Here is a 26,490-nt window from a genome sequence, read left to right as displayed (position 1 = left end):
AAATTAATAAATTGTAATTTAAAACTTTATTTTAATATTTAAATACTTATTATTTATTTAAATAAATAATAATTTTATTTATAACTTATATTTATATTTAAAAAATATTACTTATAACTTTATTTATAATATATATATATATATATTTTAAATAATATAAATTTTTTATATTAGTAAAAAAAAAATAAATTTAATTTCTTAATAAATAATTTAAAAATCATTTACTTTATTAATATTATTTATTTAATTTATTAAATAATATGATAAATTATTAGATTAATTATTATTATAATTTATGCTTTATACTTGAACAAGAAACGTGTGAGTTTATTTAATTATTTAATAAAAGTATATTTGTTAAAATAAAATATATATATATATATATATATATATATATATATATATATATATATATGCATATACACGAACGTAACGCACGTAAAAATGGGGAGAAAAAAAATAAATAATAAATAAATATAGAAAATTTAGTAAAAAAAAATCGATAATATTGTAATAAACACACGATGATGATGATATATAAAAATTAAACATAAGTAGTTGATTAGGCTCGTTAATATCGTAATTGTACGCGAACACATAGTGGAGGATGTATAATTTAATTATTTCAAATGTATTCGATTATTCTCGTAAACGTTTAGGGACGTTAATCCGTTTGTACGAATCTATACATACATAAAATAAATAAGCAAATAATTCATTAAATACATACACATGCGATGCAAACATATATATATATATATACATTTTAGTAATGTATATCGTAAAAAATACGTTTTAATAAATAATCCTCGAGAGAAGAATATTTGATTTGCATCGGACAAAAATAATTTTTTCATAAAATATGATTAATACAAGTAATTTGACATTTGTTTTTTATTTTTTTAATTTATACGAATACAATGAATGTGTTTTTTTTTTTTTTTAACACGATGCTAATGAATTATTCTTTCGATTCTCTCGTAATTTGTAAGAAAAAAGAAAAAATAAGAAGAAGAAGAAAGAGAAAGAGAAAGAGAAATAACGAAAATTGGATACGCGCAGTTAAAGCAAATGGGCGAGGTAAAAAAATGGAATTAGAATTAAACAAAAAAAAAAAAAAAGAAAAAAAAAAGAGACAAAAAAAAAAGAAAAATAACCGATTTATAGTACGGTAAGAGAACAAGTAAAGCATACGAATTCTAAAGCTGATAGTTGTAGAAAAAATTGAACTAACGTAAACACTATCGTTGTTCAATACAAGTAGTATTTCGTGGTCGATGTCACAGTGAAGTCGTTCGTTGTTCATTATAATATTTTTTTTTTTTTTTTTTAGCTAATTAAACATCCACATAAGACACATACACAAAGAGAATAAGCGCGTACGAGACGTAGAAATAACACAAAAGAAAGAAAAACAATATTAACGCGCACGTATTAATACAAATACATATATACACACAAACACACACATTTGTAGGATGAAATTAAAAATAAAAAACACGTGAACGCACACCAATGATAATACACCCCACGTATAATAATAATAATATTAATACATGCAAGGAAACATAAAAATAAAATATATATGTATAAAAGTAAAATAATTGTATCGTGAGATTTATAATATAAGTATAATAATAATAATAATATAAATAAAATAATAATAATATAATAATAATAATAATAATTGTTAGTTATGATCGATAAGTTAGAATTGACATTTATCACGTTACAGTAATGCGAATTATTTTACGCATCGTAGAATTAAAATGGCAGCTACTTATCCACCCCCACTCCTTAACTGCCTCCCACTCCTTTAGTGCCCTCCCACTTCTAAACTGACCCCCACTTATTCACAGCTCCCCACTCCTTAACTGCTCTCCCACTTCTTAACTGACCCCCACTCCTGAACTGCTCCCCACTTCATACAATTTCATTACATTTTCAGAGTTTTCAGTATCATTGACAAACATTTACATTACATTCGTAATACATTTGTAATTTTAATTCGTTATAGTATTTGAAAACTTTAGTGATGAAATTCTCATGAAAATAGGGGGTTTATGAAAACTCGAAAATGAAAATGACAGCCTACAAATTCTACGATATTTTCTAACGTATATAAACGTACATAAACGTGGTTAGTGTCAAGATGGTGATGCTAATTATTGTAAGAGAACATTTTTTTCGTGCATCTGTGTTAAACAGATGCGTTGTTAACAATTGCATTGTAAATAAAGATATAATTATATTATTAATAATAATAATTAATAATAAATTAATACGCGTTTGTTAGGACGGTCGTTATATCGATTTTCATAATTACTGCCATTAAGAGAAACATCGCCAATATTAATAAATTATAATATAAATTAATATATTAATATATATATATATATACATATAAACACATATACATATAAGAAATGTTTTTCGTGATTCCAATTTTTTTAATAAAAATTAAAATGAAGAATTTTTTTATTTTTTTTTTTCGAGAGAGAAAGAAGAAAACAACCGGAACGAAAATCTTTTTTCTTTTGTTTCTCTCTCTCTCTCTCTCTCTCTCTCTCTCTCTTTTCCTGTTTTTTTTTTTTTTAATTTTTGCAAAGAAAGTTTTTTTTTGTTAATCTTTATTTTATTCATTTTTTTTTTCTATTTTCGAATCTTGCACGCGAGGTGAATAATTAATACGAAAATAAAATAAAATAAAATAAAAGAAAAGAAAAAAGAAAAAAAATGAAACAAAAAAGAAACACCTGAAAAGTTACCTGACAAAAAAAAAAGTAAAAAAGAAAGAAAAAAGAAACGAATCGTCCATCGAAGAAAACAACAACTCTCGGCTAAAAATTAAAAAAAAAAAAAAAAAAAAGAAGTGAAATTTTGAAATCTGAGCGCTCGTTCTCTCTCTATCTCTTTCTCTCTTATTCATGCGTAAGATAAAAATTAAGGTAGAGGGGACCGGGGGATACGAATGAACTGTAAACTTCGGTATTAACATGAGGGGAGGGGAAGAAGGGACAAGTTGAAAGGACACGGAAACCTATTGTTTTGATTTTTTATTCTACACAGTTGTAAGGATCAATCAGAAGTCATTAATAGGATCATGGCTGAAAATTTTTGGGTCTTATAGGAGCATGGCTGAAAAGTTTTGGGCTTTACAATAGTATGACTGAAAAGTTTTGGGCCTTAAACTAGTAGGACTGAAAAGTTCTGGACCTTATACGAGTGGAGCCGAAAAGTTTTGGGTCTTATACGAGCAGGACTAAAAAGTTTTGGGTCTTATACGAGTAAGACTGAAAAGTTTTGGGTCTTATAGAGTAAGATTGAAAGATCTTGGGCTTTGCACAAGTAAGACTGAAAAGTTCTGAGCCTATTACAAGTAAGGTTGAAAAGTTTTAGGTCTTATACGAGCAGGGCTAAAAAGTCTTGGGTCTTATACGTAAAGGGCTGAAAAGTTCTGGGCCTTTAAACTTATTGAGGCTTAAAAATTTTCATGTGATTTTCATTTTTCATCAAAATATGAAACATACGGAAATATTCTCTTAATTTTAGTTTGAAATTGATGAAGAATTGGGCCTTACTGTTTATACAATACATGATTCTGATAAATCTTTAAAACTGTGTAGAATTAAGGAAAAATTAGTATTCTATTAACTTGACACTCCCCTCCCCCAAATCTTGTGTAAATCGTTATAGGAATGATTATTATGAAAAAATGAAGAAGAAAAAAAAAGAAAAAAGAAAAAAAAGAAAAAAAGCGCACATGTTTTTTTATTACACTCGACGACGAGTAAGCATACTCTCAAGATAAAAAAAAACAAAAGAAAAAGAAAAACAATAAAGAATCGTAGATCGAAAAAATTGATCGACAACAAGATCGTTCGTAATTAAAATTTGAAATAATTCAATTGGCTGTTTAAATAAGAAAATAAAAAAGAAATAATAGAAAAGAACAAATGAAAAACAAAAGAAGGAAGAAAAAATTTCTTACTTAACATGAAAAACGAGACATATATACATGTTGTAAAATTTACCAACACTAACACACGAAGAAAATCGTTTGAAAAATAAAGCCATGCATCTTTTTTTTGTTTTTTTTTTATATATATATATAGATATCAACGTAGATATTTTAGAAAGAAAAAGAAAAAGAAAAAGAAAATGTGAGATAACAAAAATGAAGGACGGAAAAGTAAAAGAAAGAGAGGGAGGATGAGAAAATGGGTTAAGAAAAGAAAAAGATATGCAAAAATATGGGGGAAAAAAAGAAACTAGACAGATAAATATAATAAATAAAAAAAAAAGTAATTAATCGTTAAAGTAAACTGTGTATGTAAATAACATGTAAATAAAACGAAACAGAAAGAAAAAACGGAGAAGAACAAAAAATAATACTAATAATAATAAAAATAATTATAATAATAATAAATAATAATAATAATACAATAAAGTCGAGATGCTATAAACAAAAAACAAAAAAAAAGAAAATAAAAAAACATGGTGAGAAAATTTTTTTACAATCGATCGAAATAATATCCAGGGATCATTTGCACGAAAAGAAAATTAAAAAACAAAAAAAAAAGAAAAACCAACAACAAAACAACAACAACAATAAAAAAAAAACAGGAAAGAAAACCAGAAGAAGAAAAAAAAGGATGAGAAAAAAAGGTTGGAAAAAAAATATTATTATCCCATAAAAAATATCGTTCTCATACGTAACACATACACGTTCACGCACACGTAACTCATATATAACACATATATAACATATATTACAAGGGATGATCTCGTATAGTTAATTACATAATTAATAATATTTAAATTTATAAATATAAATTATTTATAAATTTAATAATAATAAATTTATAAATAATTTTGTTTATAAATTATTTTTTACATTTTTTTTCACACACAAACCCCCACGCTTCTCTCTTTCTGTTTCTCTCTCGTTCATTTGTCGAATGCGAAAGAGAGAAAAAATCACACAACAAACATACAATACACGAACACACACAACACACACACACAGATACACATAAGTAGAATCTGACTTTCCCAAATAATAAATTAAATAATTAAATAATTAAATATGTAAAAAAGTAATAATTGTCATCACGGAATTTTTTACTGAGTGATCGATTGTGGTTGCCTTCGATTACAAGATTTTTTCATTATCAATCGCGATTAACCGTGATCAAACCATTCTCGAATATTTAGATAATAATAATAATATTAATAATAACATTAATAATAATAATAATAATAATAATAATAATAATAAACGATCGTAAATAGAAGAATTCACAAGAAAGGAAAAAATGAATTCCTTTTTCGAAACTCGATTTACAACTCAGCATTAGAAAAAAAATTAATAATAATAATAATACAAAATATATATGTTTATAATAATAATAATAATAAATAATAATAATATTAGTAATAATAATAATAATAATAAATAAAGCAGAATAATGTCGACATCTTTTTATTGAAACTTAAATGACTCAAGTTCCAACGAACGATCAAAACGCGGATGTGTTTTTGCAAATAAAAAAAAAAAAAAAGTAAAAAATTGAACAAATAATGAAAATAAAAAATGAATACGAAAAATGAAAATTAAGAATGAAAATTGAAAAATGACAAATGACAAAAAATTGTTCAATAATTGCATTATTCACTCAAATCATCATTTCCTTCCCATCTAACAGTATCATCACGTGATTCTGTTATAATAATTATAATAATAATAAATAAATTTAAAAAATATATAAACCGAAACGCACGAAATAAAATTGTACAGAAAACTCTAATGTTAGGAAACAAAAAAAGTGTTTTATTTAAGTTTTAAGAAATCATTATCATTGTCATAATTATTGTTTAGTAACACACAACAAATGTAAGATAAGATAACAATCTACATCGTACAAGAAAACACACAAACAGAAAAAACAAACAAAACAAAACAAACAAGATTTGCAAAGCGACACTAACGGACAATAAGATGAATGCAAGACAAGAAACAAATAAAAAAGAAAAAAAAACACAAAGCTTAAAGAAAAACAAAAGAGGTTAAGTAAAACAACAAACTAACTTAACCTAACTTAACCTAACCTATACTAACAAATAAAAGGAGGAATATTAAATATATTCATAACCGAAAGAACTTACTTACTATCAAAACGTGAATGAAAATGAAAAATAAAATAATTAAACAATTAAAAAAAAATCAATTAACAATAAACAAATTGACATCCGTGTTTTGATTTTTGCAACAAAAAACAAAGATGAAGATGAATGATCTCGATCGTCATTTTTACACGTCTTCGAAATGACGTGTAAAAGTTTATACAAAAAATAAATAATAAAACAACAACAACAAAAAGAAAAAAAGGGGTGGGGGAAAAGAACCGTAAAGTAAACGTAGATTTTAATAAAAGTTCCCCAACCCCACCCCTGTTCCATCTAATTAATATTTAACAAATAAATAATAATGCAAATAATAAAAATAAATTAATTAAAAATGAGAGAGAGAAACACACACACACACACACACACTTACTTACATACACTTACATATACACTTACAATTTACATTAGTTGAAAATGTTAGAGGACTGGAAAAAGAAAGCTCAAGATTAAGTGATAATATTATTATATAGATTTAAATATAAGATAAATATATAATAGTAAAAATTATTGTAAAACGTAAATAGCAATATAGCACACACACACACACACATACACATATTATTATATCGAAAATAACAATTAAGGAAAAATAATAATTTACCAAATGTGTTTTTTGGTAAATGATTAATATTAACTAATAATTAATTCGCGAGGTTAATGATTTATTATTAAATATCGTTAGATAACAATTATTAACTATCGTTTTTGTTAAATATGTACCTATTTAAAAAAAAAAAAGAAAAAAAAACAGAAAAAAAATTAATATTAATAATAATAATAATAATAATAATAATAATATTATATATTAACGACTATCATTATAAGGCTACTCAATGTAAGGACGAGATTCTTGTTGCTTGGTTTTGTAATCATGCTTTGACAAAAGCATTTGGAGAATAAAACTTGTTGTCGTAGAATGTTTAATAGTTATTTATCAACAAATGTTTATCTATATATATATGAATCGTTTATTTTATTTTTAAATGGTGTAAGAGTATATCGTTTTTTTTTTTTTTAATAGGACATCACAATTTGTGATTGATTTAATGAACAATTTTTTTATTTATTATTTGTTAATATATTGAATTTTTCTATAAAATATATCAATGTTTAGATTAATAAAATTATTGATAAAAAAATAGAAACATTGTGTCAGATCTGTTCTTATTAATTTATATTTCTCAATTGACCAATATTTTCCAAACCATTTGAATTTTTTTGAAATAATAATAAATAAAATTTACACCATTTTTCAAATAAACGATTCATGTATGTATATATCTTGTTCCTTTTTGTTTAAATGTTCATATTAATATTTGTTTTTATAACTTTTTCTTTTTAATTTTCTTCCTTCTCCCCGTAATAATCTCACAAGAAATGGGCACGTGATAAAAGGTGTTACCAGAAAAAAAAAGGAAAAAAAAATGTCTTATATCTCAACGTCGAGAAACTCATATTGCTACGAAACAAACAAAAAAAGTATTTTATATTAACAATTTCTTTCATTCGTCTAGAAAAAAAAAGAATTAAATTCAATTATAAAATTTAATAAATGACTCAAATATTTATTATATTACTTTTTTATTTTTTATTAACTTTAACTTACGCTTAAACACCTGAATCATTGTTATTATTTTTCAACCATTTTCTAATGTCATCGGAATAATTGTTAATCAACGATATTGCAAAAATCGATTTAGCTTCTACCAATGCTGCAGCATATTTAATAGTTTTTATGGATTCATAATTATCTTCCCAAAAAGTATGAAGCTGCAAAATCATAAATAAATAAATATATAGAAAATAATGAACAATAATTATTAATAATTATAAATAATTATGTAATAAAAAATAAAATTGTTTATAAACGTACGTCCATGAAATCCTGTTCGTTAGTAACACCATTTTGCATTGCTAAGATGAATGATTTCATTACCTTATAATTATCATAATACCTTAAAAAACAAACAAAACAATTTAATAATAATAAATAAAATTATTATAATATATTTGTATAAAAAAAAAGTTGGTTTATTATTAAACCCTTTGAGGCTACGAAATTTTAGAAAATCAAATAACCCACGTTGAATTTTAATTCTGATTTTTTAATATTTTTTTTATTATAAATTGCACTAAATTGGTTTTATTAATTATTTTTTAATTGATAAAAGAATAGCATACAATAATAAATTTAATTGGAGTCTCTTTGTTATTATAAAATCCTTTATGGTATTATAGAATAATTTTATAAAGTATTCCAAAAAATTTTTGAATACTTTTATTTTGTGCCTCAAAAAGTTATAAATAAAATAAAACTTAACAAAAAATATAAATGTAGAAATATATTTGGAATACCTATCAGTAATATTCTTCCAATTATTAGTAATAAATTTATAAGTTATTCTGGATGCAGTTGGATTCGTTGAAAATGATTTTAATATCATACAAATCTCATCATTATTGTATATATCATCCTGAATAATCTCATCGATGATGCTTAAATAAAAAAACAACAATAAAAATATTATATGTGCAATTGAAATTTTTTAATTTAATATTTCTAACAAATAATAAATATATTAAAACTTGTTATAATAATGTATTTATTATTTATAATTATGTTACTCACGATTGTAGGATTCCAGGAATTTGAAAACAACCGAAGGATGATAATAAATTATATTTTTCTTCTGCTTTCATACTACTTCTTGCTTTTTGATAAATATAATTCCATTCTTCAAGACCACCATGCTTTGCTATGGTGCAATATAATGTTCGACGAATATACATGGGAATCCTGAAATATGATTTCATTTAGATTAATGTAATATACAATAATTAATATAATTATGTTTCAAACTCAAAAATCTTTGCACATTGGCATACTCGTTTATATAATTGCAACAACAAAAATATAAACAAAAGTATAAAGGATAATGTTAATATTTTTTAATTGAAAAATATTATGAGAATCATATATTAATTAATATTATTATAAAAATATTGAAATGCATATATTTATATATATTACGTGTGTTTGAAATTAGGATTTGTCTTCAATTGAATAAAAGATTGTTTAGCCCAATCGATGCATTTAAAATATTCGGAAATGCATGCCAATTTAATGGCGACCAATGTTAACGGTGATCCTTCCGAAATATCATTTCCAACCTCGTTGTACAACGGTGTAATAAATTTTTGCATAAATTCCTGAAAAATAAAAAACAAAACAAAACAAGAATAAAAATTTAGGTAAATAAAATTTTATGATATTCGTAGAAAATAAAAAATAAAAATATGCTAATAAAATAATAAATTAATACAATAATACAAAATCCTAAAATCATTACAAACTTGTATGTTTTAATAACTAAAATTAATTATATATACACTGATTAGGTCCTATTTAATTAAAATAAAAATATAAAACTTAAATAACAAGCTCGTAAAAATAATAAAATAAAATGAAATAAAAAAGAAATATAATTCTGAATAAATAAATAAATAAATAAATGAATGTAAATAATAAAATAAAATATCTGTGATAATTTAATCGTAGTTTTTACATCCTATTCTATTATACCTTTTTAATTTAACGTCGGTACCTGAAAATCTATTAAAACGGAGCTCTCGTAAAGAATGTTATTTAATTTAAAGACGTGACGAGTTAAAACGTTCCACGTTGCGTAATGTCTTTCCTTCATTTGCATATATTTAATAAACCCAAAAGCTGTCTCGTATTTCGAAAAGCCAACTGCTGCCAACGCAAATACGTCATCAACGAGGGATGCTCTTGTATCCGTTGGAAAATCTTCAGGATTTTTTTCCAAACTCATTGACAAGTGTTGCCAATTTTTTTCATCATAATTCACACGGTAGTAACCTTTTTTTTATTTAAAAAAAAAAACAAAACAAAACAAACATTATAATTATAATGTAATATAATATAAATAAAATATGTAATATAATATACAAATATTAACATGATAATGTAATTTATAAATAATAAATTATTTTAAATATTTATTATATATTTAATATAATAATTAATATATAATAATATATACCTAATATATAATAATTATATATTAAATAATTTATTATATATTTAATTTTACTGTAATTAATTAATATATAATTAATTAAATATTATATTAACTTTACTTATAAATAATAAATTACTAATATATTTAATTTGATTAATTATATATTTAATTTTATTATAATTAATTAAATATTATAATATAATGATTAATTAAATATATTAAATAATAATTATTAATATATTTAATTTATTTAATTATATTTTTTATATAATAAATATATTAAATTTCTAGTATTATAATAATAAGAGATCAATCAAAAAAACAATCCAACGAACGAGCAGGTCACCCATCCATTTACTGAACCATAACTAGACCTGCTTGACTTTGTTGATCGTTGGGAAACCAACAACTAAACGTAACCAGACCCTTGATCATTATATAATAAATATATTATACATTTAATTTTATTATAATTAATTAATATTGAATTAGTTAAATATAAATATAATAAAATATAAAATTATGATTACTATTATAATTAAAATCAATTAAATCATAATTTTGTGATCCTAATTATTATGAAATAATAATATAATAATTACCGGTTTTATTGACGTTTACTAAAATCCAATCGATTTGATTTTGTTTATTATTTATTGTACTAATATTTCGAATAATTTGTTCTTTATCATTTTGAAGTAACCACATTTTTTTTGGATTAGACCAATCGTCATTAACTGAGAGATAAGTTAATGGTATATCCCATAAATCAGTGTTTTTATCTTTCGTTGGTTCATCATAAGTGAATTTTCTCTAGAAAAATAAAAATAAAATTATTTAAACGAGTTTGGAATGATATATATGTATAATAATGATAAAAAAAAGAAATAAAAAATCACCTGACTGACTGTGGCAGATTTTTCTTTGTAATTTCGTGTAACAGTTACGACAGGATAACCACCTTGAGAAATCCAGTTGTCAATCATATTTGTCACTGATAACTTTGATGGAAAGTTTCTCGTTTCTTCGTTCATGAAATTCCAAACTTCAGCAACATCTATGCTTCCGTTTTGACTAAAACAAAAGTGGTGGGGAGAAAATAAAAACAAGTATAATGAAATTCTACAAAAATATATCACAAGTTGTTGTATGTTAATATTTTTTTAGCAATATTTGAACAAATTTTACGAACAAAAATATAATATTATATTAAGTTAATAAATTTATTAATAAGTTTATTAATGAATTATCATATTGATTAATAAAAATATTAAAAAATAAATAGAAACAAAACCATTGTTAATATTTTTTGTTTATTTAATCATTTTTTAATTGTTGTGTAAATTATTCAAAAAAGCTATGCGTTTATATTTTCTTTTCCAAATATTGTTCACTGATTAATTTAATATTAACACAATCAGTCCGATACACACGTCTTTAAGTCAACGAATTACCTTATACCGCCATCCGTTAGAATCTTATCGAACTAACAGAGATAATCATGACTCATTGTTAATAAACAAATAATTCGCGATTAATAAAATAATATTGCGATTATAAATTGAGATATAAACTATCCTATCTTTCAAGTTGAATGAAACTGCACACAGTGTGCAAAATTTTATTAAAATCGGTTCAGCAGTTTAGGAGTCCATTGCGAACAAACAACGTGTGACACATAATTTATATATATTAAGATGTATCCTATATTATTTAAATACCCACCACTTCGTTAAAATGTTCTCGTAGACGATCCTAAAGGCAGTATCATTGTTTATTGCACTATGTAACATGCGAATCAAACATGCACCTATAAAAGAAGCAATCAAAAAATGTAGGGGAAAAAATGTCTTATCCTTTGGACGAGGGGGGTGGGGCAGAGGGGAAAGGGGAAGATGTTAAGAAAACATTTGCTTTGTCTGACAAATACAAGAAAAAATTTCTAATAAAAATCATTTATATTATTTGCCAAAAAAAAAAATAATGAATAATATTTTACCTCTCATGTTACGTTCATTCATTGAGATCATGCGAGGTGGATTGATAGTGATTGTAAATGGCCTTGATGAACTATAACCATCAAATTCCATAGCTTTTGTTTCAATATCAGCAACGAACGAATGAGCAAATTCCAATGACGAATCTATCTGAAAGTTAAATCTCATAAAAATGTGTCTTTTTGTTTTCAAATAATAAAATTAATGAATGTTAATTAACAATAAATATGATCAATGATTAATTCTGTTAAAGATTAATAATAATAAAAACAAAAGAATATATATAGAATAATAATATAATTAAATTTCTTGCCTTATCAATAAGCAAATGTTGAAAATACAGTAAAGATCCTTTCAATAACCATTCATTTGTCCAACTTTTAACGTTGACCATTCCACCAAGCCATTGTTCACCAAGTAAACTTATTAACGTCTTCAAAGCTTTCGTTTTAGTAACCAATGGTGATTGATCATTGGTATAAAACAATGATTTTCTTAAAAATAAAAAATATTTTTATATAAATACAAAACATAATATAACAATTAAAAATTAAATAATAATATTAATATTATAAGTACAGTATAATTTAATACAAGAAAAATGTATCATTAAAATTATTATAGATATGATATTAATTATTAATATTAATTAATTATTGATATCATAAAAATATAATATATTGTATATTTATTTGTAATGTTAATATATTAAGAAATTAATATTATATATGTGTGTGTGTGTGTATTTATAATATTATTATAAATATAATATTAATAATATACTATAATATTTTAATATAATAATATTATATAATTTTATATAATATTTATTATAGTAAAAAATTAATATTTTAATTTATAACAATTTAATATTTATAATATTAATAATATACTATTATACTATTACTATAAAAACTAATATTATTAATAAAATATATATATATAATAAAACAAATCATATATTTATTTAACAAAATATCATAAAAATATATTTATAAATAAATGTTAAATAAATAAATACATTAATTCATTTATATTCAACATTAGATAAATTTGAATTAATTATTTTAATTATCAATTAATAAATTAAAATATAATACTTACTTCATTGAAATTAAGCCAGGATTTCCTGACGACTCAACAATTTTCCAAGGTAAGCAAATCAAGTCTAACTTTGGTAACCAATAAGGAACAGTCAAAATGTCGGTTAAACCAATGATAATTGGTTCGAATTTGTCTAACATGTAAAAGCCAGTAGATGTCGTATTGAACTCGGCCCAAAATGTTACCAACAATGTCGAATTGACCAAAACTTGTTCGACAATTTTCAAATTACCCATTACGAATGCCAAATTATTCGGTGTTATCAATGGTGTATCATCGAATGTATCGATCAGCCAATTATCTGAACTTAAAAGATAATCTTTGGTTTTTATTTTATTTATTTTTTTCAACAAATAAAAAAAATTTTTAATTCTTTCATCGAAATAATATAAACTAATTATTATTATATAAAATAATTATAATTATTATTATTTTATTATTATTTATATTATATAATTATATATTATTGTATTTATTATATAAATACGATATAATATATAAACTATAATATAATAAACAATACAATAAACAATATAATATAATACAATAATAATATAATAAAAATAAATAAAATAATATTAAAATAATATTATAATTAATTTATACTATTTTAATATTAATTTAAATTTATTAAATTTATATAATTAATTAAAATTAATTAGTATATAATTATTTGTAAATATATAAAAATAATAATAATTATTAATATAATTATTAAGTAAAAATTATTAATTCAATAAATAATAAATAATTATTACATTTATAATAATAATAATTATTATTATTACTTAAAAAAAAAAAACACGAGAATCACATTATATGAGTTAATTATACTTACTGAAAATCATCTTTCGTACTTCTCAAAGGCATATTTGATAAAACTTTCATTTCCTTGGGACGTTCAACGGTTAAAGAGAATACAGCTTTGAGGTATAACTCGTCGAAAAGTGGAAAGAGATGAGAACAGCTACCTGCTGTTTTTAATAACGTTCCCATCATACTCCTAAATCATTCAAACAATATCTTTGTGTCAGAGTTCTTTTCCTTTTTCTTCTTCTTCTTCTTTTTTTTTTTTTTGACTTTGATTTTACTTGTCTCTCCTTTTTTTTCTTTTTTTTTTTTTTTACTTGTCATACGCAAAACAATCTCATCTTTGATATTGAAATTTAATGAAAGTTAATTAAAATAATTCACGTTTACGTATTAATATATTTTTATGGTGTTTTTATTTTTTAATGTAATTTAATTTTGTTAGTTAGTTTAATATGTTGAAATAAATTTTGTATACTTAAAAATGAATTTTAATCATTGCTAAACATTTTCAGATGTTAAACAAATGAGATTACTCTGGTTGTACTATGAATGAAATAAATTGTGAAGGGTTCTATCAAGATTTGTTCATACTTACATGAAACAAGAAAATATAATAATTATTCATTCTGAAAATAGATTGTATCTAATACCCATAAAAGGGTTTATAATCACTGAATTTAATACAGAAAGGGATGAAAAAGTACTGAGCTTAACATGTACATTTTTGCTATGATTTTTATAAGGTTGTGTCAAGATTGTTTCATACTTACATGAAACAAATGGAATTAACATTTATTTATTATGAAAATATACTTTATCTAATACCCATGGAAGGGTTAATAAGTTCTGAATTGAATACGTAAAGGGCTGAAAAAGTACTGAGACTATTATACAAACATTTGCTATGATTTTTGAAAGGTTGAGTCAAGATTGTTTCATACTTACATGAAACAAGAAAATATAATAATTATTCATTCTGAAAATAGATTGTATCTAATACCCATAAAAGGATTTATAATCTCTGAATTTAATACAGAAAGGGATGAAAAAGTACTGAGCTTAACATGTACATTTTTGCTATGATTTTTGTAAGGTTGTGTCAAGATTGTTTCATACTTACATGAAACAAATGGAATTAACAATTATATATTATGAAAATATACTTTATCTAATGCCTACTAAAGGGTTAATAAGTTCTAAATTTAATACGTAAAGGGCTGGAAAAGTACTGAGACTATTATACAAACATTTGCTATGATTTTTGAAAGGTTGAGTCAAGATTGTTTCATACTTACATGAAACAAATGGAATTAACATTTATTTATTATGAAAATATACTTTATCTAATACCCATGAAGGGGTTGATAAGTTCTGAAGTTAACACTTGAAAGACTGTAATAAAATTAAAAAGAAAGGTCTCAAAAATACAAAGATACAACAAATTTTTTTAAATATTAATATTGAGTTGTTTCAAATTATTATTTAAACAATGAAAAAAAGATTCACATTATTGAACGAGACATTAACGAATTTATGTATGAAAAATTTAAACAAAAAGATATATAAATATTGCACTTGAAACTTGATACTTTTTCAGCCATTTATTTATGGTAACGAAAAAAATAAAGGAAGAAAAACAAAACAAAAATTGAACACGTTCAGAATGAAACAAACAATTTCAACTAAATCAAATTAACGAATTTGTCAAAAAACTTACGTTTTTTCGTCGTTCATGCTCGACTCAACGTTGTAAAATACATCCATTGGAGGATTAGCTTCAAAATCTATCGTCAAAAAATAAACCCCACTTTTGAGATTAATCTTAGGATGTATCACGTGTACTTTATTGACATGATCAATCTCGTATTCTTTTATCTCAACGATTTCATCATATCTTCCTATATCATTCATAGAAAACCAGTCAGGATCTTTGATTCTAGACACTTTGTAGTCAACCAACAAAGTTCCATTTGTCGAATCTACTTTTACAGTTTCTTCTTCCATTATATAAGTTCCATTTTTCAAAGTGATATTAGAATCATTTTCAAAACTTAATATAGTTTTATTAGATTCATTATATCCTATTATAGTTGAACTATCATCAATCATAGTATCATTATCTACAAAAAAAATAAAATAAAAAATCAGAAAATGTTAGGAAAATTAAATTAGTTTGAAAACAACAAAAAAAAAATACAGAAACTCAAATTATTAATTAATATAATGTATAATAATAATATTATTAATAATATATATAGAGTTTATCATAATACTGTAAACTATAAACTATATAAAATAAGATATATATTATTTGAATTAATAATTAGCATAATATATAATAACAATATTTTGTTATATAGTTTATAATATTACTATAAAATATAGACTATATAAAAAATAATGTGGTATAATAATATTATTATTGTTAATGCTAAATAATAAATACAAAAATTAATTAATTACAAAATATATAATTAAATACAAAAATACACCTGAAATTTAGATAATGCTGATTTATGATAAAGTTACTATAATATAATAATATATTGGAAACTATATAATAATACTAAAAAAATTATATTATTATTAATACTAAATATATATTAAATTAAATTAACAATAATAATTTAATTATATATCAAATAATTTAAATAATTGAAATAAAATAATACCTGAAGTTAGATAATCCTTATCTATGATAACGTTACTATCATTTGTTCTTTTATATCTTTTTTGATAATCCTTTAATAATATATCCTTCGAAATTAATAATTGGTATCCTGTAACATTTATATTTACAGCATTCAATGATAATTTGTTTATGTTACCAGTATCATTATATATTCGAAATTCAATAATAACTCGTCCAGGTAAAGTAACATTTGATTGATTATTATTATCCATTATCATTGGTTTAAAATTAAGCCAATATTTTAATGGACGAACGTTTGGTGAAATTGGTTTAGTTTCTTCCAATGATTCGTCATTTATCAAATTCATTTCTTCATGTATCTGTAAATATCAATTAAAAATGAGAAACAATATTAAAAAAAAAAAAAATCAATCAATCAATCAATCAATTATTTTATAAACTCACTGACTCCTTCCAAAACAGAAATCAAAAATTATAAACAAAGTTATTAAAAAATTAATAAAGAAATCAATTGTTAATAAAATAAATTCAATAATAATTGTCTCGTTTATTTATTCAAATGATTAATATAAACTAAATAAATAAATAAATAATTGTTTAAACTCACTTACTCGTTTAGTTGGAATTGAATGTATGTACCAACCGATTAAACCTGATACAATTAATCCAAAAATAACTAATATCGTAAGGGTTGTTGCTTTTTTATAGGATAAAAACCAACCATCTGTTGGTCTATATTTAATCTCATCTGTTGTCATAAATTGTGCTGGTTCACCTGTAAATTGTGCCATATTTGCAGCTGAAAAATAAAAATAAACAAATACAAAAATAAAGAACAAAATGTAGAAAATTAATTATCAAAACAATTATTATAATCATTGAACCGTGTCATGCAGAAAGTTATTTGATTATTTCATTTGTATAAACAAATTATTATTGTTTAAAAAAATATAATTTGTATATTTTAATATATATATATATATACTGTAATATATTTTATTTTATTAACAATTCATTTATATATTCTAAAACTAATAATATATAATTATTAATTTATTTTCAATTGTTATGTAATTCATTTATTATATAGAAATTAAATGATTTATTATTAATTTATTATTTAATTAATAAATTATGAAGCTTTAAATATATAATTTTTTTTACAAAAAATATATGATTATATTATTAGAAGATATATATCTGATTTTTAATACAATTTTTATTTATAGATGTATATATTTAAATTTTTATTTATATATTACCAACATTTTAGGTATATAATTTCATATAAAAAAAAAAAAAGTAAACATTAAAATAAAATATAAGATACTTATCTACCAAATGTTTAATACAATTTTAATTTCTAAATTTATATATTTAATTATTTTATTTTTATTAATAAATTACTAACTTCTAAGTATACAATTTCATACAAAAAATAAAACATTATACTATTACAGATATATATATATATTTCTAAAGACTGATATAATCTGTATTTTTAAAAATACAATTATATTTTTATTTATAAATTTATATAATTAATTTTTATTAACAAATTGCCAAATTTTAGATATACAATTTCTTAAAAAAAAATAAAACATTATATAATTACAAGATTTACTTGTATATCTGATGTTTGATATAATTATTATTTTTAAGTAAACAATTATATTTTTATTTATAGATTTCTATATTTAATTTTCATTATTAAATCACCAACATTTGAGTATACGAATTTTTTTACCAAAAAAAAAAAAAAAAAAAAAGAAAGAAAAAAAGTAAACATTAAAATATATTATTAAGAGATACTAATCAACCAAATGTTTGATACAATTTTTATTTTTAGATTTATATCTTTACGCATGACTTCCGGCCAATATATTATCTTATAAATATTTAATCGTGCCAATACAATAATGACAAAAGAGTAAAAAAAAAAAAGAAAAAGAGCCAAGAAAAAAAAAGAAAAAAAAGAAAAAGTAAATAAAGGTATTATAATATATAAAACGATATTATTTATTTAGCATGAAATTTGTGTTCTTCGTGCTTACTATGACAAACGTGTCATTGAAAAGTTTCTTATCAATTAGCCATGTCGAATTCCACGTTATCGCTTTGACAGAGAGAAAAAAAAATTATGACATCATCGTGAATACAATTTTCAATCTGTTGGTTGGTTGGTTGGTTGGTTGGTTGGTTTGAGTTGAGTTGAGTTGGTCGAATGGTTAGGTAGGTAAGTATAATAAATGCACTATACGACGATAATATGCAAGAAGTAAACGAACAACATAATCGACGAACCACAACTTTCAAGGTCTCTCTCACTCAATTCTTTTTTTTTTTTATTTTTCTTCTTCTATTAACGTTTCGCGTGTTTTTAACGAACACACATATGAGAAGTTTGCGTTTGAAACAAGTCGATAACATAACTGATAGCATAAACGATAAGTGTTTTTAGTTATTATACTATGGTTGGGTCTTTTATTTTTTTTTTTTCAAGTATTTTGCAATTTTGTACTTTTGTCCGACTGTTTATCTCGTTTGATTTATTATAAACAAAATATATTATCGCGAGTAAATAATTGCAAATTTATTCGTGCATAAGGAAATGTTGATAATAATTGTGAAAAAATACAACAACAAAAAGGAAACATTTTTTAAACAAATTTGAGCATTGTATTTGATTCGAAAATATTTTATCTAATAGTAGACATATATATAATATTTTATTTATAATATATATATATATTATTAAATATAATTATTATAATAAATGTAGTATTATACATTTATATAGTATTTTATTATAATATTATATTTTATTATTATATTAATTATTATTTTATATTTAATATCTATTAAATACAGATAATATTATTTAACAGATAATATAATTTATATTTAATAATTATTAAATATATGTAAAGTTATATTGTATTTACATATAAAATATTATATTATACTTAATAGTTATTTAATATACATATATAAACAATATTATATATTGTAATAATATAATAATTATTATTGTTTTATATTTAATAATTATTAAATACATATACTATTATATTATAATAATATATTATTATATTATTATATGAATATATTATAGTATTATATCATATATTTAATAAATATTAATTATATATATATATATATATAATACTAAATTGTATTAATATATTAATTATTATTATTTTATATTTAGTAATTTTTAAATACATATAATAAATGTAGTATTATATGTGTATAAAAATTTATATAAAAAATAATAACAATAATAATAATAATAATTTATATAAATAAAAATAAAATTTACATATAAGTGTTTACGTTTATAACTTATACATATATTATTTATACTTACATTAATATAAAATTATATACACATATATAGTATTTTAATATAATATTATACTGTATTAATATATTAATTATTTTATTATTTTACATTTAATAATAATTATTATATAAATATAATAAATATAATATAAATAATATACAAAATAAATATATAATATTATAATGAATATAACAATTCCTATAAAAAATTAAAGTATACGTTTATGTGTGTATGCATGTAACTGTATTTATATATAATTTATATGTTATACATAAAATTATATATGCCTAATAAATTTGAAGTTTATCTTTAGAATTTTATCATCGAAGGTCTGTAAACGTCACATCGTCATACCAGTTTTTTTATATACACGGATATACATATACATAATTAAATATATATATACATACATATTTATATATATACATATATATATTTTTTTGTTATGTCACCGAAAACGTGATTAAAGCATAAACAAGACTACGTCAAAGTATAAATGGTAACTTTGACCATTTATTTAATCGTTCCTTTTGTTCATTTTTCTTTTTTTTCTTTTTTTTTTTCTAATAGAACTCCAAGTTTACAACATTGTTTGTTTATTGGATTTGTCAAATCGATTTATATCGTTCTTAATAAAAAAGTCTACCATACATTGATAAGGTATTGTAAATTATAATCGATCATAATAATGATTGTGTTATTGCTGATTTTCAAATGAAATTCGTGTAACAGATTGAAGCAATGGGAAGAAATATTATTCAATAAAATGTCGATCAAATTATTTGACATGGAAATTAAATGTACAAAAAAGTATATTGATGTAATTTAAATCAAATTCTATGTAATAATTTTATCCTGTGTCTCATAATTTAATTCATTAATAAATAATAATATCAGACATAAGTATATATATATATATATATTAATAAAATGATTAATTTCAATGAATAATAATGAATGAATAATATAATTGTGATATTATCCTGTGTCTCAAAATTTAATTAATTAATAAATAATAATATCATACATAAGTATATATATATTAATAAAATGATTAATTTCAATGAATAATATAATTGTAAACAAGAAATAAAAATATGTGGTATTAATAATTTTCAAATCAAATTCGAGTGATATAAAAATCAATTATACAATAATTATTATTGAATAAAACGTCTATCAAATAATTTGACATGAAAAATAAATGTGTAAAAAATATATATTATTATAAATAATATCAAATTTTGTATAATGATTTTATCCATTTTCTCGTAATTTAATTAATTAATAAATAATAATATCAAATATAAATATAAATATTATATATTAATTAATAAAATAATTCATTACACTAAATCAAATAATTATAACAAATAATTATGTAGTATTAATAATTTTCAACTTAAATTTCATGTAAATTAAAACAAATTTTATTCATTTTCTCGTAATTTAATTAATTAATAAATAATAATATCAAATATAAATATAAATATTATATATTAATTAATAAAATAATTCATTACACTAAATCAAATAATTATAACAAATAATTATTTAGTATTAATAATTTTCAAATCAAATTTTCCAAAACAAAAATCAATGCAATAAATTATTATTAAATAAAACTTTAATCAAATAATTGAACATGATAACAAAAAAAATCTACAAAATTACATTTTAATTCTAACCTAAATCAAACAATTCAAACAAATGATTCATTCAATAATACAATTTAAAAAAAAAAAAACAATTTTGTATATAACAATAATTAATAATAATAATGATTTTCCTTATCAAATTCCGATGATCGCATTAAACCCCAATAACTTCGACAATCGTAAAAATTATGAAACCTTTTTTTTTACAAATCCCGATTTAATTTAATTGCAAAGGGATTCGTGAGAAAAAGAAAATAAAGAAAAAAGAAGAAAAAAAAAGTAGAAAAAAAAAATGGAAAAAACCTCGAGCGTGAATATAACAAGGGACAATTCTCAAAGGGATAACGAACAAAAGAAAAGAAAAGAAAAGAAAAAAATATATATATATATATAGAAGAGATTGAAGAAAAGAAGAAGAAGAAGATGAAAAAAAGAAAAAAGAAAAATACAGAAAAAAGTTGAAGGTAAGAGAAAGAATGTAAAAAAAAAAAAAAAAAACAACAACAAAAAAACTAGATAATGCACAATCCCACAATTATAAACAAAAGACCCTCGTTAACACCGATACACATTTTTCAGCTTTTTTCTCACTTTTTTTTTATATTTTTTCTCGTTTCTGTTTTTTTTTTTTTTTGTCTTTTCCTATGAACTACTTTCGGAATAATAATGGTGTTATTATTAAACCAAGGGTGTGCTCGGATAACTGTACAAGATTCTGATGAACTTTGTAAACAATTCGAATGAAACTTTTCTTTATTCTTTTTTTCTTTTAATTTTCCTTTTCCTTTTCCTTTTTTTTTATTCTTATTTTTTATTTTTTTCTCAAGGGAACTCTCTTTTTTAAGAGACTAGTTTTCATTTTGTTATAGTTTGTTTTCTTTTTTTAAAAAAAATAAGAAATAAATCAGTGAATCACAGTAATAACAATTAAAAAAGAAAGATTATTGTATTCATAATTATAAAAGTGATTTGAAACAAAATTTTAAATAAATTAATATTTAAAAGTTGTATAACAGACACATATAGTATTTTATTATTAATAAATTAATAAATAAAATCAATAATAAATCAATAATAAATTAATTGAAAGTAATAATTAAGAATATTGTTAAATATAAAATGTTACATATTGTTTATTATATTATTAATATTAAAGAATTCATTTTTAATATTCAAATATTATTTTTAAAAATATCTCCAAGTTATATTTAACATATATAACAAATTAATTATATTTTAATAATATATTAAATTTATTTATAAATTAATTATATAATAAATTAATAATGTGTAACATATTTATATTTCTAAAATAAATTAATTCAATGTAATAATCAGGAATTTTTTTTAAATTAAAAATGGATTATTAATTATAATATTTTAATTAATATTAAAGAATTTATTTTCAACATTTCAATTTAATCCTTTAAAATATTTCAATACACATTAACACATAATAAATTAATCATATAACATAAAGTATAATTAAGAAACAATTACAATACTTTAATAATTATACTCATAATTCACAATAAAATTTATCTACCTATCAACCAACCAATAAACCACTACTACAACAATCTTACTTCAACAACTAAATAATAATTGTAAAAAAATAAATTGTATTCGTCAAATACAACTGAAACAAACTAATAAAATAAAATAAAAATAAAAACAAAATTACAATTTTTCACATAACATATTTAAACTAACATTACAATCACATTTTATATCCATCTGTTATGACTTTTATATTGTCAATTATGTAGAAGATAGAATAATTTGTGTATTTATAAATGAAACACATCCGGTCTTATTAAAAAATAAAACACGTATACCATAATCATGAAAACTCAACGAACAAGTTAAAAAAAAAATAAAATAAATTGTCTGAATCGTAACAACATGCAATATAAAAAAATAATAATAAAATAAAACAAACCTAAACAGATAAAAACCAATTTTTAAAAAAATATATACCATTGGATCCCCATAACGTATGAAATAATAAAAAATAAAATATAAAATGGGTGTGAGGTGCATGAAAAAAATTACTCACAATTTCTCCTACCGAAATTTTCCCAAGTTGATACTGATCCACGTCTCATTTTGTTGTTGTTGTTGTTGTTGTTGTTTAAACAATATACATATATTTGTTATAAATAAAATCAATAATAATATTCAATTTGTTTTTTTTTGGTTTGAACTGTTTTGACGACAAAAGATAATCACTTGAAAAAAAAAACATTAACGAACGAAAAATTTACGATACGAATTAACGTTTGACGTGAGTACAGGTGCTACAACGCAATTTCACGTTTTTACCTGTGCCACGATACTAAACCAACGACGGATGCTGTTTGTCGAGTACGAGTAAAGCCTTCTTTACCCCCACCAATCCAACTATTTATTGTTAATCGTTTTGTTGTTTTTTGTTGTCGTAGTTTGGTTCTGTTCAATTCTTTGATCACATAAGTGTATAGTTAAAATGGTTTATATAAGATAATAATAGTTTTAATGGTTATTTTATTACACTAAAGATATTTTATTTAAATTTGGCCTTGAATCATTTTTTTCTCTCTCTCATTACGTTATTACATTATTAACGTTAATTCGATTACATTGTACGAATCGTTATTATCAATTATTTTATTTTATTTATTAACGTGTTGATCGTTTGTTAATTCATTTCATCGTATATTTAATTTTTGTTTCTATTTATTTCATTATTATTTTGGTAAAAGTTGCTTAATAATAAATAAATGGTCATTATTATATAAATGTTTTGTTAAATATATATAAATATTAAATATTAATTATTATAGAATATTTGATTAATGATAGAATTAAAATTACAATTAATTATTAATATTTTTTATTATAAACACTATCCCTAAAATACAATCGTTTATTTTATTTATTTATTATATGTTATTTTAATTTTATTAAATATACAAATAATAATAATTAATTATTGTAGAATATTTTATTAATGATAGAATTAAAATTAAAATTAATTATTAATATTTTTTATTATAAATACTAACCCTAAAAATACAATCATTTATTTAATATTTAATCCTACATTACATTTTTATTTCTACTTATTTCATTATTATTATTATTATATTAAACGTTTTTTTAATAAACAAATGATTTTAAATAAATGAACATTTGAATAAATACATAATACAAATATTAATATTAAAATTAATATATTCTATTAATTACAGAATTAAAATCTAAATTATTTATAAATAATTCATAATAAATATTAACATTATTATACGAATAAATATCAACAAGACAATCAATTTTCAAACAAATTAACGATACTTATACCAGTACAATAAAATGACAAATTAATCAAAATCTAAAACGTAATGATAATTATCAAATGTAATCTTTCCTATATCATAAAAAAAAAAATAAAAAAATAAAAGAAAAAGAAAAGAGAGAGGAATAAAAAGAAAAAAGAAAAAAAGAAGAAAAAAAGAACGTTTTGCAAAGATTATGCAAGGTCGTTTGTATCCGCTAGTCGAACAAGGAGGCGTGTCAACGGATGTACCAGTCATTGCACGTCGTTACCTTTTAATTGCACTAATCGCTATACAGTTCAAGTTCAATATTATACAGTACGTTGATGTCGCACGTAGGGTACACTTTGCTAACTCAATTACGTCCTCTCTCATGAACAATTAATACTTGAAAGATAATATCTCAACATAATTATTATATCTAATTTGGTTTATATTCGTGATTAACAAAAAAACAGGTGCATATTATATTAAAACATAGTTCATTTATTCATAGTTTATGAAAATTATTCAAAAGTATAATTTACTATACATTAAATAATATCATAGTGAATATTCTGTGAGTATGGTTATTGAGATAATAATTTATATTATATAAATATAATTAGAGTTTATTTATTCAGTTTATGTTTCAGATGAACAAAAGAGGTATATATTATAATAAAACATTGTTAATTTATTCATACTTTATCGAAATTATTCGAAACTATGATTAACTACACATTCAATAGCATCATACTGAATATGCTGAGTATAGCTATTAAGATATTATTGTTATGGTTATTAGGATATAATTATATAAGTATAATTAATTTATTAATTCCGTTTATGCTTGAGATGAGCAAAATAGGTGTATATTATATTGAAACATTGTTAATTTCTTCAAACCTTACCGAAAGTATTCGAAACTATGATTTACTGCACATTCAATAGCATCATACTGAATATGCTGAGTATGGTTATTAGGATATTATGGTTATGGTTATTAAAATATAATTATATAAATATAATTAATTTATTTATTCCGTTTATGTTTGAGATGAACAACAGAGGTGTATATTATAATAAAACATAGTTATAATTTATTCAAACCTTGAAACTATGATTTACTATACATTCAATAACATCAAACTGAATATGCTGAGTATGGTTATTAAGATAATAATTTAATTATATAAATAGAAATTATTTATTTATTTGATTTATGTTTAAGATGCACAAAACAGGTGCATATAATAAAACATAATCAATTAATTTGAAACTATGACTTACTATACACTAAACATCATATTGAGTATAGTTATATTTAAATAATTATAATTAATTTAATATATACCTTCAGAGGTTATTATGTAAAGAGTATATAA

General features: G+C 21.3%; 1 protein-coding gene and 1 long non-coding RNA gene across 4 annotated transcripts; one reads left to right on the top strand and one right to left on the bottom strand.

Annotated features, from left to right (window-relative positions):
- Nucleotides 1-1,590: 1,590 nt before the first annotated feature.
- Nucleotides 1,591-24,206, bottom strand: LOC107071681 (aminopeptidase N). Of its 3 annotated transcripts, none has more exons than XM_089176754.1 (18): nucleotides 23,866-24,206; nucleotides 17,414-17,601; nucleotides 16,822-17,161; nucleotides 15,867-16,269; nucleotides 14,175-14,339; nucleotides 13,337-13,642; nucleotides 12,546-12,726; nucleotides 12,235-12,382; nucleotides 11,961-12,045; nucleotides 11,135-11,309; nucleotides 10,838-11,048; nucleotides 9,795-10,072; nucleotides 9,221-9,399; nucleotides 8,819-8,986; nucleotides 8,545-8,685; nucleotides 8,063-8,144; nucleotides 7,796-7,959; nucleotides 1,591-7,699 (listed from the first exon to the last, which is right to left on the bottom strand). In XM_089176754.1, exons 1-17 carry the CDS (start codon nucleotides 23,912-23,914, stop codon nucleotides 7,798-7,800), a joined length of 3,261 nt encoding a protein of 1,086 aa, XP_089032880.1. In that variant the 5' UTR covers nucleotides 23,915-24,206; the 3' UTR covers nucleotides 1,591-7,699; nucleotides 7,796-7,797. The 3 variants fall into 3 exon arrangements, with proteins under 3 accessions (XP_089032880.1, XP_015186361.2, XP_015186362.2); XM_015330875.2 differs by having other exon boundaries at nucleotides 1,591-7,648; nucleotides 23,866-24,205; XM_015330876.2 differs by having other exon boundaries at nucleotides 1,591-7,648; nucleotides 23,878-24,205.
- Nucleotides 24,207-25,090: 884 nt separating this feature from the next.
- LOC149031134 (uncharacterized) lies at nucleotides 25,091-26,208 on the top strand. Its single transcript, XR_016178027.1, has 2 exons — nucleotides 25,091-25,682; nucleotides 25,759-26,208. It is a non-coding gene; the product is annotated as an uncharacterized LOC149031134 (long non-coding RNA).
- Nucleotides 26,209-26,490: the final 282 nt, after the last annotated feature.

Source organism: Polistes dominula, unplaced genomic scaffold (assembly GCF_049000335.1).
Source record: "Polistes dominula isolate Pdom_NZ unplaced genomic scaffold, Pdom_raw_medaka contig_80, whole genome shotgun sequence".
Classification (NCBI taxonomy): domain Eukaryota; kingdom Metazoa; phylum Arthropoda; class Insecta; order Hymenoptera; family Vespidae; genus Polistes; species Polistes dominula.
This window is presented reverse-complemented; position numbering and strand designations above follow the sequence as displayed.

Excerpts from the sequence above, each read along its gene's own strand:
- LOC107071681 (XM_089176754.1), bottom strand. The coding sequence starts at position 23,914 with ATGAGACGTGGATCAGTATCAACTTGGGAAAATTTCGGTAGGAGAAAT. Across the intron at positions 17,162-17,413 it reads ATTCAATTCCAACTAAACGA|ATACATGAAGAAATGAATTT; the intron begins GTAAGTGAGTTT and ends TGATATTTACAG. Across the intron at positions 14,340-15,866 it reads AGCATGAACGACGAAAAAAC|GAGTATGATGGGAACGTTAT; the intron begins GTAAGTTTTTTG and ends TGAATGATTTAG.